We start from the raw sequence: 18114 nt of genomic DNA, 5'->3' as shown, positions 1-18114 counted from the left end.
TGCAGGGTTCCTAGGGTGGGGGGATGGCTCTATCAAAATTCCTAAGAGCAGGGGTGGGGTGAGGGACCCACTGCCTAAACCTAACAGTTACTATTGGAGGAAACGGGGTAAGGGCCTTGGGATCTCTTTGTATTATTTCCTACAACTGCATGTGAATCTACAAGTATCTCAAAAAGATTAATTAAAATATATATGAGCCTGGCCCTGGCATCAAGGGATTGAAACTACCTTCTTGACCAAAAGGGGGAAAAGAAAGGTTACAAAATAAGGTTACAGTGGCTAAGAGATTTCAAATAGAGTCCAGAGGCTATCCTGGAGGTTTCTCTTATGCAAGCTCCAGCTAGATATCCCAAATGGCCACAGTATGTCAAGCCCTAATCAACAGTAGTGCTGAAATACCTAGGTCCCTATCTGAGATTCTATAAGTTTCACTCACTAAGTTTATCTCTCAGAAACTTAAATCAGGAGAGTGTTCCTATGCCAGACAAATCCTAAAACCCAGAGGCACAGCCTCTTTAACAACAATCAGATGCAGCTCCCTTCTCCATAATGTTTACACCCCCTTTCAAATATGAACAAGTTAAGGTGCTCATGGCCTAGGCACCCCTGAAGATGGAGAAAAAGATTAAATGACAGGAAGGGGTAGCAACAGACAAGATAGGATTGAACAAAGGATTACGAATACTGAATCTCTATATAAATATGTATATTTTTAGATGCTAGGGTATTAGAATAGTTAGAAGGAAATAACTGAAAAGGTGGAACTGTAACCCATAAAATTCTTTGTAATTTACTCTATAGCTACTTGTTAAATTTTACTTTGAAAGTTATCACCATTCTGTATATATCTGATATTTCACAATAAGGAAAGAACTGAAACTGTGGAAACATAGCCCATAACATTCTTTGTAATTTACTCTATAACTGCTTGTTAAATTGTACTTTGAAAGTTATCACCTTTCTGTACATATGTTATATTTTAAGGAAATGACTGAAATTGTGGAACTGTAGCGAGGAGGTGTGTGAAAGCAGGAGGTGTACAAGTGTAAGGAGCAGCAACCCGTGCACTGGAGTGAAACTGATCCTGTTTTAGTAATTCGGGTGGGCTTGCAGGTGAGCTGAACACCGCTGCTGAGGTGACCTGAGGATAACTGCGAAAAGCCTTCTCTGCAAAGTCTGTAGATTCAATGCAATCCCAATCAAAATCCCAGCAGACAGTTGTGTAGAAATTGACTACAATTTATACAGAAATACAAAGGACCTGGAATAGCCAAAACAATTTTGAAAAAAGAACAACCAAATTAAAGAATTTACAGTCTCTCATCTCGAGACCTATTAAAGCTACAGTAATCAAGATTGTATGGTATTAGCATAAAGATAGATATATAGATCAATGAGCAGAATAGAGAGTCCAGAAATAAACCCACACATTTATGATCAATTGATGTTCAACAAGTTGCCAAGGCAATTCAATGGGGAAGAGAGAATCTTTTCAACAAATGGTGCTGGAATAATTGAATAGCCATAGGCCAAAAAAAATGAACCTTAAATATTGTATGATTTATCTTATCTGAAATAAATTAAAATAAGCCAATTCAGAGACAGAAAGCAGAATAATGGTTACCAGGGGTGGCAGGAGGGGTTGATAGGGGTATTATTGCTAACTGAATATGAGTTTTGGTTTAGAATGATGGTTTCACAGATGAAACACGGAGGCTGAGAGAAGTGAATAGAATTTGCCCCAGGCCACACATATAGGTGAGCTGGACTGGGACCCTGGGTCCTGAGTTCTGGAAATACACAGTGGTGAAAGTTACACATACTGTTAATGTACTTAATGTCAAATAATTGTCCATTTAAAATGGTCAAAGTGATTTTTATGTTTTGTATATTCTACTTCAATAAAAATAAATAATCACTAAACAGAAAAAATATATCTGACAAAGGACTTGTATTTACAGTACATAAAAAGCTCTTACAACTCTACAGCGAAACATATTAGCCAATTAAAAAATGAGCAAAAGATTTGAACAGCTACTTCACCAAAGAAGATATACAGATGGCCAGTTAGCACATGAAAAGATGCCCAACATCGTTAGTCATCAGGAAAATACAAATTAAAAACCACATTGCAATATCACCATACACTCATTAGAGTAGTTAAAATTAAAAAGACTGTTCTTACCAGGTGTTGGCAAGGAAGTCAAGCAACTGGAACTCTCATACTCTGCTGGTGGGAACATCAAATGGTACAGCCACTTTAGGAAACAGTTTAGCAGCTTCTTAAAAAGTCAAATATATACCTACCATATGACCCAACCATTCCACTCTTAGGAATTTACCAAAGAGAAATCAAAGCATATGTCCATACAAAGACTTATATATGAATATTCATAGCAGTTTTATCTGTAATAGTCCCAAACTGGAAACATATCCATCAAAAGGTGAATGGATAAAGAAATCATACTATACCCATATAATGAAATATTACTCAGCAATAAAAAGTAAAAAGTAATGAACTTTGGCTACGTGCTGTATTAGTTAGGGTTCTCTAGGGAAACAGAATCAATGAGAGGTGTCTCTGACTATAAAATTAGTAAAATTGACCCACACAACTGTGGGTATGCACGAGTCCAAATTCTGTGGAGCAGTTAGCAAACTGTCAACTCCAAGGAAGATGTCCGATGAACGCCTCAGGAAACGAACCAGCAACTTCGACAAACTCCTCAGGAAACGCTTCACTGGGCAGCCAAAGAAGAAGTGAAGGGCCTCTATCTGTCTCACTTATAAGTCTTCAACTGATTAATTGGATTAAATCCAGCCAATTGCACTCTCTCATTGTGGAAGACACGCCCTTTGGTGCGTCATCAGTCACAGCTGCAGTCAATTGACTGATGATTTAATAAACCAGCCTCAAACGTCTTCACAGCAATTGTTAGGCCAGTGTTTGCTTGACCAGACAGCTGGGTACTATCACCTGGCCAAGTTGACACATGAACCTAACCATCACACATGCATAATATGGATATATCTGAAAATAATTATGCTGAGTGAAAGGAGCCAGATCAAAAAGTTTATACGATTCCACTATGTAAAATTCTGGAAAATGCAAACTTAGGTATATAGACAGACAGCAAAACATCAGCTACCTGGGAACACGGCACCACGAGGGGTGGGAGAGATAGATTACAAAGGGAGACAAGGAAATTTTGGGGGGAATGAAAGATATGTTCATGATCTTGATTGTGGTGATGGTTGTATGGGTATATCAATAGGCCACAACTCATCAAAACAAATCAAACTTTAAATATATGCAGTTTATTCTACGTCAATTACACCTCAATAAAGCTGTTAAAAGAAAACATAAAATAGCAATAATAATGTGCAAATAGCTTTTTTGCAGTTTGCAAATCTCCCTCAGTGAGGGAGGGAGCCAGGCAGCATTTTCCTGGTTTCACAGGTGAAACATAGAGGCTAAGGAGATGACAGAATTCGCTCCAAGCCACTGTAACCCAGATATAGGTGAGCTGGACCGGGAACCAGGTCCTGGGTTAGATTGGTAAGGCGAAGAGTACAGGAACATATTCCAGCATGTTTCAGCCATTAACTAACTGGGCTCTTCATGTTACTTCTTTATTTCTTCTTTTATTGTGAGATAAAACACAAGGTACAGAAACATACATAAAATATGTATGGTTTAATAAATCATTATGAAATGAGCACCCATGTAAACACTACAGGGTAAGTCAAGAAATAAGACATTGCCAACATCCCCGAAGCCCCCTGCCCCTCGTGAGGCCCCTCCCCCAATCACTGCCCCCTCCCCTCCCCAGGTAACCACTACCTTCACTGTTGCAACCCTGGGCTGAGCCCCCATCATCTCTCACCTGGATTACTGCAATATCTTTCTTACCGGTTCTCCTTGTTCCTCTCAGCACAGCAGCCAAAATATTCCTTCCGAAATGCAGGTCAGAGCATGCCACTCCTCTACTCCCCTGTTCGAAACCTCACAGGGCTTCCCTGGTTCCCTCAGAATAAAAGCTGCTTTCTCCCTCACTCCCTGTGCACCAGCCACCTGGGCTTCTTACTGTTTCTTGAATAGGAAAATACCAGACGTGCTCCTTCGTTGGGACCTTGGCTCTCTCTGCCTGGAATGCTTTTTCCCCAGACAGCACTTACCTGACTCTCTCCCCTCTGAACACCTGCTCAGATCTCTCCTTGGCAATGAGCCTTACCCTGCCCATCCTGTTTCATACTGCAACCCACTTGTCCTCCACCTCCTAATTGGGCTCTCCTGATTTGGTTACTCCGATATTTTTCTTTCTTTGACATGCTCTATAATTTCTTCATTTCATGGGTGGTGTATTACCTGTTCCCCCTGAGACAAGGTGAGCTACACGAGGGTGAACATCTTTGCTTGTTTCCTTCACTATTGTTCCCCCAGTGCCCAGCGAGGCACGTGGTATGTGATGTGCACTCAGTAAATACGTACTGAATGAAAAAAACGCTCGCTGGCCGGACTCCCCTGACCAGTCTCCCATGATAATCATTTCCTCGTTTTTCTTTGTAGTTTTCTCACCTGTGTATCCATTCACAAATAACACCATTTCGTTTTGCTTGTTTTAACTCCCTACAACTTGAACCATACTATATTTTTTCTTTTATGTTTCACTTTTTCCATTTTGTTGCTGTTGTTCAACATTGTTTCTGAGATTCATCCATGTTGCTGTGTGTGGCTGCAGTTCATTCATTTTCCCAAGCTGTCGAGTCTCCTGCTGTAAGAACACCCCTCAACCTGTCCATCCTTTCTACTGCTGAAGGTCATCTGGGCACCTTCCAGCTCAGGGCCACATTGCACAGAGCTGTTAGGACAGTCTTGCACTGTCTCCTGGCACATGTGCATGTGAGATGCCACTGGGCATAAAGCAAGGAATGGAACTGCAGGGTCTTGGTGTACGTGACTCTTTGACTTTACCAGATGTTCTCGTTTGCTAATGCTGCCGGAATGCAAAACACCAGAGATGGATTGGCTTTTATAAAAGGGGGTTTATTTCATTATACAGTTACAGTCTTAAGGCCATAAAGTGTCCAAAGTAACACATCAGCAATCAGGTACCTTCACTGGAGGATGGCCACTGGTGTCCGGAAAACCTCTGTTAGCTGAGAAGGCACGTGGCTGGCATCTGCTCCAAAGTTCTGGTTTCAAAACATCTTTCTACCAGGACGTTCCTCTCTAGGCTGCAGTTCCTGAAAAATGTCACTCTTAGTTGCACTTGGCATATCTGTCCTCTCTTAGCTTCTCCAGAGCAAGAGTCTGCTTTCAACGGCCGTCTTCAAAATGTCTCTCATCTGCAGCTCCTGTGCTTTCTTCAAAGTGTCCCTCTTGGCAGTAGCGCCTCTTCAAAACATCAGTCACAGCTGCACTGAGTTCCCTCTGCCCGTCAGCTCATTTATATGGCTCCACTGATCAAGGCACACCCTAAATGGGTGGAGCCATGCCTCCATGGAAATATCTCATCAGAGTTATCACCTACAGTTGGGTGGGGCACATTTCCATGCAAATCTAATCAGCACCAAAAGGTCTGCCCCAAAAGACTGCATCAAAAAATATGGCTTTTTCTGGGGGACATGATACATTCAAACTGGCACACCAGATGATGCCAAACTGTTTTCCGGAGTGCCTCAATCTACCCTCCCATCTACAGGAAGTCATCCCTCTTTGGGCCTCAGTTTCCTCTACATTTCCTTTGTAAAATAAGAGAGTTGGACTCGGTGATTTCTGAGGTCTCTTTTGGTTCTGACGTTCTATGAATTTGTGATCAAGGAGCCCTGAATAAGCACCACCTGGGGCTGAGCATCCTTGAGAGAGCACCTAAGGCATGAGGGAGAGAGGCAAACACAACCCGTGTTTGGGATGTGGCTTCCAAACCTCCTAGGGTAAGGCACAGTCCTAAACTCTGAGACTGCTGTCAAGGTAAGGGCCTTGGTCCCCACGGAATCTGACAACTCTCATTTGCTCACCGCACCCTCTGCTCCTGCCTGCCCTTGAGAGAATTTCCAAACACAAAATCTGGCAAGGAGAGAAAAGAGGCAAAAATAATAAATGCATTCAGAGATAAGGTTAAACATGTCACATAAAAATCAAGGGTGAGGGCATGGGAGGAGCTGGGCAGGGTCTGCCTTGGACAGGAGGTTGTAAGCTCCCTTCCTATGGGAAGGCTTCTCGAAAGAAGAGGGAATTTCATAGGAACAACCCTGGTTGAAAGGAAGCAGCAACAGTTTTGTTTTCTTTATTTTTTGGTTGGAGAGAATGTGGTTTAATTAAAGACAAAGCTGATTTCAGCAGCTGCAGGTCTTGTCCAGACAGACAAAAAACAAACACCAAAACACAAAGAAAAGTTACTGAAACAAATTTTTGATAAAACCAGTTTCTGATAAAGATTCTTCTCCCTTTCTTCATTACTCCACATGAGGGGGATAAGGTGAGGAGCCCTGCCCCGAGTGTTAGAAAACATTTCAAATACCAAATTCTCCTGCAGAAATGGGGCTGAGAGGGATGGGGAGACTGTGGGAGTGAGCTGGTGAACCTTATTATGCTGCAAGAATCAGCCACAGTTCAAATACTGGAAGGTTGCAGCTGCCTGAGGGCAGTGTTCAAACACACAAACTGGGTAACAGTTTTTGGGGAGGAAGATTTGAGGGGAGAGAATAGGAGAAAGATGGGTGCAGGTAGGGGCTGGAGAATCAAAAGTTTTCATACTGCCACTGGGTATGGGAGGTAGAGTGCACAGCAGTAGTTTTTAAGAGAGCAGCAGAATTGGGGTGACTTTGGAAAGGGGCCAGTCGAGAGCCGGAGATCTGGTTGGTCTGGCTGGAAACCCCTTATTCTCTGAGCACCAAGCTGTCTCCTCAATGGAGAGATGCCTGTACCCAGGGGAAACAGGAGGGCTGGCCAGTTCAGTGGGCAGGAGGGGCTTGCTGCACCTCCCTGGGGAGCCTCCACCCAGACATATGGGCCCTTGGCTCCAGTTGGAGGCTGGTTAGTGCTGGGCAAAAGTGAGAGGTATAGACGTGTTCAGAAAATGGATTGATAGACAGACACATAGATAGATAGATAGATAGATAGATAAAATGATAAAGGCACAGGTGGCAAAATATTAAAATTGGTGGATCTGGGTGTTCCGGTTTGCTAATGCTGCCTTTTTGCAAAATACCAGAAGTGGATTGGCTTTTATAATGGAGTTTATTTGGTTACAAAGTTACAGTCTTAAGGCCATAAAGTGTCCAAGGTAAGGCATCAACAAAGCATACCTTCACTGGAGAAAGGCCATTGTTAGCCTGGAAGGCAGGTGGCTGGAGTCTGCTCGCTCCTAGGTTGTGTTTCAAAATGGTGTTCTCCAAAATGTCAGCAAAAGTCTGATTTTAACGGCCGTCTTCAAACTGTCTCTCAGCTGCAGCTGCTCTGTGTCTGGGCTTGTGTGGCTCTTGTTAAAGTACTCCAGCGATCCAAGAAAGGCCCACCCTGAATAGGTGGGGCAACACCTCCATAGAAATAATCCAATGAAAGTTCTCACCCACAGCTGATTGACTCACATCTCCATGGAAACACTGAAACAACAGGTTCCAACTTAATCAACACCATTACATGTGCCCCCACAGGACTGCATCAAAGAACATGGCTTTTTCTGGGGGACATAATATATACAAACCAACACACTGGGTACCTGGGGCAACAGGGGTATTTTGGAGTTCTCAGTATGTATTTGGGGTTCATATCATTCTTGTAACTGACCTATAAGTTTGAAAGTCTTTTAAAATAAAAAGTCAAAAAAGAGTAAGTGGTAAAGGAGTGAGAACGCTGCTGGTTCTTCCCAGGTGGGCTCAGGATGGGCCTCTGCTATAAGTCCCTGTCTCTGGCTATTTCAGGGAAGAGATGGTTTTAGAACTGGACACACAGATCCTCCTCCAGACTGCATTTCCTCTCTCCCCCCACCCAACTTCCCTACAATTTCTTTCCTTCTTTCTTTCATGCATTTATTCCAGTGTTCATTCAGCTATGTACACATTAAGTGCCTAATATGTGCCTAGCTCCATGCTACACATGGGAAATATCTTCCAATGGATTCCCAAATGAACAAGACACACACTGGACATTGAGGAGCTCACAGTCAAATGGGAAGACCCACTTGATATGGTCTCTGTGCTGGTTTGGATATATTATGTCCCCCAAATGACGTGTTCTTTGATGCAATCTTGTAGGGGCAGATGTATTAGGTATTAGTGTTGATTAGCTTGGAATCCTTTGATTGAGTGTTTCCATGGAGATGTGACTCAATCAACTGTGGGTAAAACATTTGATTAAAGTATTTCTATGGCGATGCAGACCACACCCATCAGGGTGGGTCTTAATTAAATCACTGGGATCTAAAAAAGAGTTCACAGACAGAAGGAGCTAAGAGCAGCTGAGAGGGACATTCTGGAGAGCAGCTAAGAGAGACATTTTGGAGACGGCCACTGAAAGTAGACTTTTGCTGAAACCTTGGAGATGCTAGTCCAGAGTTTGCTCCAGAGAAGAGAAGAGAGGACAAAGGTCCCAAGAGCAACATTTTGAAGAACACACAGGAGCTGAGAGAGGAGCTTGAACACAACCCAGGATCAGCAGACGTCAGCCACATGCCTTCCCAGCTAACAGAGGTTTTCCGGACATCATTGGCTTTCCTTTGGTGAAAGTAAACTCATGTTGATGCCTTAATTTGGACATTTTCATGGCCTTCAGACTGTAAATTTGGAACCAAATAAACCCCCTCCCAATCCATTTCTAGTGTTTTGCATAACAGCAGCATTAGCAAACCGGAACACTATCTTAGCCTGTTTCTTCAGCTATAAAACGGGGAGAATAACATTTATATGGCCTAAAAACCTAGCATATGTTCAGAGAGTACCTGTTTCCCTAGGAACTTACCTTTCTAACTAGAGGGGTTTACTGCTATACAGGTCACTTTTGACTACAATCGTCCTGCTAGCCCATGAAGTTCCTGAGTTGCTGCCCCCTCCCAAAGCCAGAAACTGGGTCCCTTCATGGGAAATATTTTCTTTACCTAAAGAGACACTACCCTTGAGGAGGTTCTTGGCCCCATTCATTTAGGGATCAAAGAACCCCTGGAACCTCTCCCCCCATTTTAGGACCAAGAAGAGAGGGTATGAGGAGCTGTTATTTCAGGAGGATGCCGGTTAAGAAAGAGTCCAGAAAATGACATCATCAGAGATCACCGTTTCAGGCATCAGCAACAAGTTCAGCTGTGCCATTTCCAGCTGCAACCGGATGGAGAGGGGAGGTGGCTTGGGGAAGTTTTTGTCCCCGTGTCATAACATTGTTGCTGTGTGAGCAGGACCTACAGTGCTGGGCCAAGGGTGCAGACATGCTGATTCTCTGCATGCTGGGTTGACCCCTTCACCTGAGCTGGCCTCCTTTCTAGAGCTAGACAGCTGTTGAGGCCAAGGGGGCAGCTTGCCAGACCTAGGAGACTGAGGTGGAGGTGGGGAAGCTCCAGAATGTCTGAGCAGCAATTATATGTCCTGAGTTTCCAGAACTGTCTGATTTCAAATATCCTGCCCCACAAGCTCACTAGCACCTGTTGATTGGGTATCCTGGTTTTGGGTTTGGAAAATGTGGTCTGTCATCATCGCGGGTAGTGGAGAAAGTGGGAAGGAGGCCACTCCATTCATTCCAGTGTTTAAGCGTGGGGTTGGACGCGAGGCAGGAGACCGGCAGAAATGGCCCCAGAAGGGCCCTGGTCCTGCCCTAGAATCTCCGACGCGAGGCAGGAGACCGGCAGAAATGGCCCCAGAAGGGCCCTGGTCCTGCCCTAGAATCTCCGGCTGGATTCTCAGACCTACCCTGATCCACGCAGAGGTGGGTAGGTGAGTGGGGCAGAAAGCAGTGTGACTGGCACCCTTCTAGCCGCACCTGCTCACCTGGTTCCCCGCTCCAACCCACTATGGGTGGTCTGATCTGTTAGTCCCGCTTTTGCCTCGCCCCAGCCGCTCAGTGGGGAGGAGTATTCAGGGAGCCGCGAGGCAAGCATGTGCTAATTGGAAACGCTTCTGTCTGCCACGCCTACTTAGAAAGCGGGTCTAAGGAATTGGGTTTGGTGTGGCCGATTTCAGGCAGCCAGGATGCGGACGTCAGTTTCTCCCATGGGGAGGGAGGAAAGGGACTCCAGGTCCTAAGAATTGCGCTACAACCAGTTCGGTCAACCACCCGCACCCTCCCACCAGAACGGCGGTCTGCCCAGCCCCCAAGCGATCAGGCCACGGCCCCCAGTCGCGGGTGTTCTGCTCCCAGAACTGCCCGGCCCATCTCCCCACTCGAGGCCCCACCCCCGGCCCCGCCTCGGCCCAGCCAGATCGCGAGAGGCGGCACCAGGCAGCCGTCTGGGGCGGGCGAATTTGTGGGACTACCTGTCCCGGCAGCCCCCGGGTCCGCCCCCGGGGGCGTGGCCAAACAGGACAGCGAATTGGGAGGAGCCCTGGCGCTCAGGCTAGGGAAAGCGTGTGACCAATCAGGGGGCCGCTCCCGCCGTGAGCCGATGGGGGTGGGGAGGATCCCGCCTGGGCCGGAACAAAAGCCAGGTCTCGGGCGGTTGCCAAAGACTGGAGCGGAGCGGAGAGTGTGGGGTGAGTTGATCCTGAGGAAGGAGCTCCGCGCACGGACTTTCGCTGAGAGGTGAGTGGTGGGCGGCTGTTTCCGCAAGAGGGGTTCCCACTCGTCTCAGGAGCGTCTTGCCTCCCTCCCCCAATCCGGAGCCGCCTCCCCTGGCGCCACTTGGTGCTCACGCGCCCTCCCTGCATCTACTTGGAAGTTTCTGGGGTCTTTGCTTCAGGTTAACCTGCGTCCGGGAGTGCGGCCGATGGCCGCCTGTCGACCACTCCCCACTACCCCACATTCTAGTTCTCAGGAGTTTGCTCAGGGCTTGCAGCTGTCCTTGCTTCTTTTCGGCCAAATTGCATTTGCCCCATCCTGGCGCCTCTCACCCCCACCCAGGGGCAGTTATTGCGCCTCCTCCGGCTTTATTGGGCCACTTTTCGCCCCCATCCGGGTTCCCCCACCGGATGCTGGGGACGGGAAGTAGAGAAAGCGGTGGCGACTCGCCCCACTCCGACCCCTCACAGGCAGGGCTCAGGCCCTTCCTTAGTTCTGGGGGGATCGATTGGACTCCACCCAGGGTGCCCGAGGCCTTGCTTTGCAGCGACATATGGCCGGGGAGCCCGTCTCCCTCCCCATTCCTGTGACTGCCGCCTTGCCTGGCGGCGGCAAGGTCCTCCAGGGGCCTGGAGGATGCTGCCGCCGCCCTCCTGTAGGGCCTGGCAGAGGGCCAGCCCCAGTGCCTGCTGCCCTCTCCAACCTTGGCAGAAACTGTGCAGGATCAAGAAGTACCGAATTTACTGGTCTTAGGGGTCCGCCTTGGAAGAGGGTTTTGGAGAGAGTGGTGTGAAGAAATGCAAAGCAAAGCAGTTTCGTCTTGCCAGCCCACCCCGTCTTCCCCATCCTTTAACCTTGCTCTGTGTTTCAACCTGCTCAGCTCCTTGTATTTCTTAAGTGTTGGTTTGGGGGCAGCTGCCCAGAAGAGTGGTAATTTTCAGCACCCCCCCCCTTTTTTTAGAGAAGTGGGTTTACAGAAAAATCATGCACAAAATACAGGATTCCCATGTACCATTTTATTATTAGCAGCTTGCATTGGTATGGAACGTTTGTTACAATTGATGAAAGCACATTTTTATGATTGTGATATTAACTATAAGTCCATGGTTTAACTTAGGATTCACTGTTTGTGTTGTGCATCATCCCTTCTTAAACAGCTTGGGGGGCAGTAATGGGAAGAGCCGTTCAGACATTGGGCAGCTGGTGTCTCTCCATTCTGGCGCTATGCTTGCTGGGGGTGGGGTATCCACAGAGTTCTGCCCTTCTTCTTTACTCCAGTGTTTGCCCACCCTCTCAAAAAAATCCAATCCTACTGATACTAACTATAAAATGAATGATTTTTATTCCTCCCAAAGAGTGACCCTAAGTAGTATCCTCAAATTATTCTTTTGCACTGATTGTGTCCTTGGGGCACCTTCCTTGTTAACAGGCTCTTTTCACTCAACCTTCCCTGTGGGCTGCTTCTGCTTCTGTGGCAGCTGTGGCTGAGCTCATTCCTGGGTGGCTCAGTCTGCAGAAAAGACTTCATTCAACTCATAAGGTCCCACCCTTGGAGTATGTGTATGTATGTGTGCGTTTTTGGTTTTTCTTGGCATGATTTTCCCCAAATGGTTTACATATTTACCTGTTGCCAAGTAGCAGTTCCTGGGATCCAAAAACGGACTCCTGGTGGTCTTATCTCTTCCATGAAGCCATGTAACACCAGTTTGACAGCAATTTGGCTGCTGAGGAGACAACCTAAAACTTTGGGGCTCCCCAAACCTAGGTCAGTTACACTTTAACTTGGGTCCTGCTGTCACTAGAGCAAATGTTCTTAACTTGTGGTCTGTGGTCTGATCATAAGTCACTAGTGAACACCTTGAAATTTTATGCATGATAGGATGTGTGCACATTTTTCTGGGCTATAGTTTCCTTCAGATGTGCAAAAGTCTGAAACCTCAAATGAAGTTAAGGAATTTCAAGACTTTACTGAACAAGTTGTGATTTGTCTCCAGTAAGTCCATTCACTGGATTTATGAACCATTTCCCTTCTAGCCCTGCATTGGTGAGTATGCAGAGGGCAGACTCTCTCCACTTTTATTCTATCGCATAAATTCTTTGTCTCGACCTGGAGAGGGTCTTCCCCCATCTACACCAAAGGGCTCTGGTAGCAAATCTGTTTTGGTAAACTGGAAACTCTTTTTTTCTGTCTTGTATCATCTCCCTATTGTGTCTTCTTCCTCAACCCACTTCCAAGACCCTATGGAGATGGGCACTTGCATCAGAGATTTGATCTGAGGCTCAAGAAAATTGTGTTTTTTTTTTTTTTTTTTCATCTGCAGAAAGTCCCCATTTCTCTCTCTTGTCCTTTCCAATGTTGGGTCTTGGGCCTGTTTGGGGAGTTCCAGGTTCAAGGAACAGTTTGATTGGGAATGTCAGACTTAGCTGACTGACTTTCTTTCTCCTGGAGTTTGTGATCACATGTGCTGGAAGTATCCAGATTGCTGAGGTGGTCAGTGGCTGTCCCCTCCTCCTCTCTGCTTGGTCTGCCCTGGGCTGCGCACTGGGAGGGGTGAGGCGGGCATGCCCATCTGATTTCAGGACCAGCTTTTCTGGTCTGAGTCAGGAAGGTTAGGAAGTGGAGCTGGAGTGGGTGGGGGGTGGAGGACTGTGGGACTGGTTGGAGCATCAAAAGGGGCATGTTCTTTGGAAACTCATTTTGAGAAGGAGCTGAAAGTCATCCCAGGGGAAGGCCAGAAAAGGGAACCTCTCTTTTGAGCCCCTTCCCAGCTACCCCACTTTGGGGCAGACACCAGGTTGAATACGCCCATTGTGCTGTGCTGGAGACAAGCTGGAAGACAGAGAGAGCCAAGCCAGGATTAGAACTTGAAGCCCGTGCCTGGCCAGTTGAGGTGGTGGGGAGGTGCAAAGTGGCCCCTTGTACGTGGACCTTTCCAGGCTGGGGCTGGAGTCCAACCTTCCCGTATGTGTAAACCAGCCAACTCCTTAACCCCACCCTCGTTTATTTGCACTTGGCTTTTTTCTCCCCCAGAAAATTCAACGGCTTCAATTCTGGGCCTTTGTGGGAGAGGCAGGAATGACCTTTCCCAATTTTGCCCAGCTTTTGGCAGGAGTGATGTGATTTCCCTTCCCATTTCTCCCTCCTCTCCTTGGCCCAACTTGTTCCTTGGGTTACCTTATGGGAGAATGGGTGTCAGGGCAAGGCCGTCGAGAGGGAAGATGAAGAGATTGTCACCACAGGCCCTTCTCTGAATTGAGGGGGAACAAGGGCTTGATTCTTGGAAAAATAGTCGGTTCAAGTCTTGGGTCCCCTGCTTGTTAATTGAGTTTCTTGGGCAAGTTAATCTTTTCCTCTGCTTGAGCTTCTATTCCTCATCTAAGACATGGGGTTATGAATTTCCATGTACCTTCAGAGGTACATGGAGATTCTGTATACATGAGTCCAGGAGGTTTCTGCCTCCTCTCTCGGTTCTGGCTCAGTTAGAAGTGACCAGTACATGGTGGTCCCCAGAGAGGCCTCTGTTTTGCTTAGTGGATTTTGCTGTAAATTAGCAACTGGATGACTCAGCGGGGTGGGTGGGATGTGCTAGAGGTCACAGTTTCCCCGCCCTGTGTCTGCTCTGTATTCAGGGGTGGGAGTCTAGTGTCTTGGAAGAAATGACCTTGGAGATGACTTCCCTTTTCCTCGTCCCCACCTAACCAGGGCCTTGGTAGCCTTCTTCTGCCTGAGACTAAGTAAACTTGCTGGCCTGGCCAGGGCCTGGTGATGTGTGTGTGTGTGTGTGTGTGTGTGTGTGTGTGTGTGAGAGTCTGGGTGTGGGGGAGACAAAACCTGTAGGGGAAGTAAGGCCAGCATTGGGCAATTCTGACTGTGTTCCCCACAGATCACAGAACTGAAGGGTGTGTGTTTCAGTATCTGTGCCCACCTTGGATTTGGGGTCACACCACTTGTATTCCTGGTCTCCCCAATATAGCTCCCTTTTGCTCCAGTATGAATGTGGTTGTGGGTGGACATAGTTTGCCTAGAGGGTGTAGAGGCCGTGTAGAGGCCAAAGAAAATGCCACCTTTGTTTTTCTCTACCATGTTCCCTCACCTTTTATCTCTGAATTCACCTTCTCTGCTGGCAAAAGTGCTATTTGAAATCTCCCTTCTGTCCCTCCTGCTGGGTAGCCCTTTTCCTCCTTAGGGGCAACTGGGAGTGGGTCTGCCCTGTTGAGGGAAGATGGTGCCTCCATTTTCCTAACCCTTCTGACCAGCTTCTCTCACCCCAACGGTAGAGCAGGTCTCTGCAGCCATGTCGGCCAAAGCAATTTCGGAGCAGACGGGCAAGGAACTGCTTTACAAGTACATCTGCACTACATCGGCCATCCAGAACCGGTTCAAGTATGCCCGGGTCACCCCTGACACGGATTGGGCCCATCTGCTGCAGGACCATCCCTGGCTGCTCAGTCAGGTGAGCCCCACCTTCACCCTGGGTCTTTCTTCTAGGCCCAGGGTCTGGGGAAGAGAAAGTAATGGGCCCATTGAAGCAGTCTGAGAAGGTAACGTGATTGTAGACTCCTATATGGGTGGGCAGCATGCAGTGGGCCAAGCAAGGTTTTATTCTCAGCTCTGGGCCCTGCACTTTGAGGTACTGTAGCATGGTATATAGAACCTGGGCTTGGAAGTGGACAAATGAGTTCAAATCTCAACTCTTTCTTTATTGACTACATGGCTTGGAGCAAGCCAGTTTACCCCTGAGTTTGAGATTCACCATCTGTCAGATGGGAATAACACTCACTCTGTGAGCTATAAAGAGTAACAGTAATATCGGAAAGCATTTGGTTTGCTGCCTGGCACTTACTAAATGCTCAATAAAAAGTAGGTATGCATTTCCTCTTCCCCCAGAAGCAGAGCGTATCAGGGACGTGCAGAGCAATGAGGATGTGTAACATTGATTGTGAAGAGTGGCCTTGGGGAATCTGCCTGGAGTAGAGGCTGCTGTCTTCTGATCCCTGCAGGGCTGTTTTTGAGAAGGTGTTGGGAAGCTATTAGACCTCTTTGGTGGGGCCCAGTGAGAAGGATGAGGACCAACAGTGAAAGTTTTTGGTAGTGATTTTCCTGGCACTTGGATGTGTGTGAGCAGTGGCTAGGGGCTGCTTGTTGGGAATGTTGTAGGTAGGGTCCAAGCACAGACATGGGGTTGACCAGATAGTCTCATTGGTACTTTATAACCCCAAGGCTCGCATGCTGCCTTTGGAACATATGTGCTGGTCCACATTCTAAGGACATAGGGAATGTTAGGAAATCGCTTATTTATTCAGCAGGTCTTGGTTGTGCCAGGCCTCTTTTTGTGTACTCATGGCTCCGGATTCCTAGGAGTCAAAAGAAAGATGTAGGTGGGGTAGGTGAAAGGTGCTTTGGGGGGTGGCTTTTGAAGGGTGATGGGAGTAGGGTGGATTGGAAACCATCAGGCTTTGTCCTATGCTTTGGGTCCTTAAATTATCACCTCTTACTCTGCTCCATTCTAAATACATTCCCTCTCATTTCAGAACTTGGTGGTCAAGCCAGACCAGCTGATTAAACGGCGTGGAAAGCTGGGCCTAGTCGGGGTCAACCTCACTCTGGATGGGGTCAAGTGCTGGCTGAAGCCACGGCTGGGACAGGAGGCCATGGTGAGTCTAGTATAGGGTGGGGCGGACCTGCAAGGTAATGGAAGCCAATGTGCTCTTGCGGATCAGCAGTCCTGTGGCCCGTCCCCACAGACCAGTCAAATTGCAGCCTAGGGAAGGTGGAGTTCTGCAGAGCTGACCTGCCCTGGTGGCTGTAGGCGGCAGGGCCAGTCTTGGTGCTCATTTCCAGCTGCCCCTGTCAGGAAACCTGAATTCCTTTTATCAGCCTGGGCAGAATATGCTGCTAAAGTGACCCAAGTACAATCTGAGAGCCAGGTGGAAGTGGTCTGCTTTTTTAACAACCATAATGGATGGAAACGGGACTCCAACCCCTTTCTGTTCACTCCAGGAACCCCTTTCTAATTTCCAAAAAAGGATTATGTTTGCTTTGTTATGATGTGCATACCTTAGGGGGGTGGGTAAGGTCAAACAAGGATGAAAATAAAAGGGAGATGCAAGAGTCAGTTAAGGCAAAGAGACGTTGGGCCAAGAACCAAGAGATAGTTAATACTAAAGAGTAAATTCAGCTCTTGGCTTCTCCTGGTTCAGTGATTAATTTCAATTATATAGATGACTAAAGTGAAATATGGTTTGGGAAGGTTGAGAGATGTTCAGAAATAAAATTGTGTCTCCTCTCCTCACCAAAGGTTGCTGGAGAACTGGGGGTCAGGAGTGGTGGCCGAGGCTTGGCTTAGCTGGGGTAGGATGTGCCACCCATCCCTGGCTATCTACACATGGTTCTGGAGGGACTAGTGCCCATCTGGGGTGAAGATGGACCAGGGCTGAGCTGTTCCTGGGCTGCCTTGGAAGTCGGAATGTAGGAGGCAATCGGGATGTTTTCCTCCCTTTCTTGGCTTCCCCAAAGCAGGCCCCAATGTTAATTTCCAGTTTCTGGCTCTCATGGGTAAAGAGAGATCTTTGAAATTGCACATGGTTCTGAGAGCAGAGGGACCCTCACCTTCTAGACCTTCTAGCCCCCAGGCCTTTGGGGAGGGGTCGGCGGTTGTGAGGCGGGATGGTGTCCCCAGGGAGGTCATCATGTGCCCTTGCCCTCAGCTGGCTGTTGGGAGGGGGATGTCAGAACGTCTGTGCTGGCAGCATCGTCGGGGCACATTACCTCCGATGGATTGTTGTCTGCTCCCTGACTCAGCAGTGACTCATGGGCCAGGTGGGGGCTTTGGGACACATTGGGATGAGGGCTGTCTGGCCTTGGCTGCCACCAGGGACCCACTCAAACTGATGAGCTCTGCAGGCCTTTTGTCCTCAGCCAGGGAAAGTCTGTGTAGAAAAGGTCCCCCATCAAGCTCCATTGCTTCTCTCTTCTCCCTGCCCCACCACTGGCCACACCTGGGCTCATATCCTCAGGCTGGGTTACCATGCCCACCTCAGAAAAGCAGGCAAAGCAGAATGGCCTCCCCTCCCCAAGTTCTCAGTCCTCCATTATCCCTGCCTGAGCTTTGGGGTGGTTTTGGTTTGTCTGAGCTCTTGAATTTGCAACGACAGGGAGGGAGATGACTCCTGATATATGTACTTTTCGGGGTGGGGACATGTTGCAGCTCATAGATCACCCTCCAGAGAAAGGCAGAAAAAGAATGTGCAAAGTCTGTACATGACAAAGAGTGGCTAGCACAAGGGCAAGGGGATGGAGGAAGGTACCCTACGAGGCCTTCCTGAGTTTAGGGGCCTGTGACTCCATTGCTTGGGTTTCTGGAAAAAACTTTTTTTTTTTTTGCAGGGTGTAGTGATAGTGCTTGAGCCCC

The 18114-nt window shown here is 47.5% G+C and overlaps 1 protein-coding gene across 5 annotated transcripts in view; it reads left to right on the top strand.

The window, feature by feature from the left end:
- Positions 1–10579: 10579 nt before the first annotated feature.
- The window catches only part of ACLY (ATP citrate lyase), a 42448-nt gene continuing 34913 nt past the window's right edge, over positions 10580–18114 (top strand). For 2 of the 5 annotated variants that reach the window (XM_037809138.1, XM_037809137.1), the window contains exons 1-4: positions 10580–10726; positions 13321–13330; positions 14986–15156; positions 16235–16357. In XM_037809138.1, coding sequence (XP_037665066.1) covers positions 10590–10726; positions 13321–13330; positions 14986–15156; positions 16235–16357 — 441 coding nt within the window. In that variant the 5' untranslated portion in view covers positions 10580–10589. Of the gene's footprint in view, positions 10727–13320; positions 13331–14980; positions 15157–16234; positions 16358–18114 lie in introns of all 5 variants that reach the window. The other 3 variants (XM_037809136.1, XM_037809134.1, XM_037809135.1) reach the window with 2 other exon arrangements.

Source organism: Choloepus didactylus, chromosome 18, assembly GCF_015220235.1.
Source record: "Choloepus didactylus isolate mChoDid1 chromosome 18, mChoDid1.pri, whole genome shotgun sequence".
NCBI lineage: Eukaryota > Metazoa > Chordata > Mammalia > Pilosa > Megalonychidae > Choloepus > Choloepus didactylus.
Note: the sequence above shows the minus strand (reverse complement) of the source record. Positions and strands in the feature narration are given on the sequence as shown.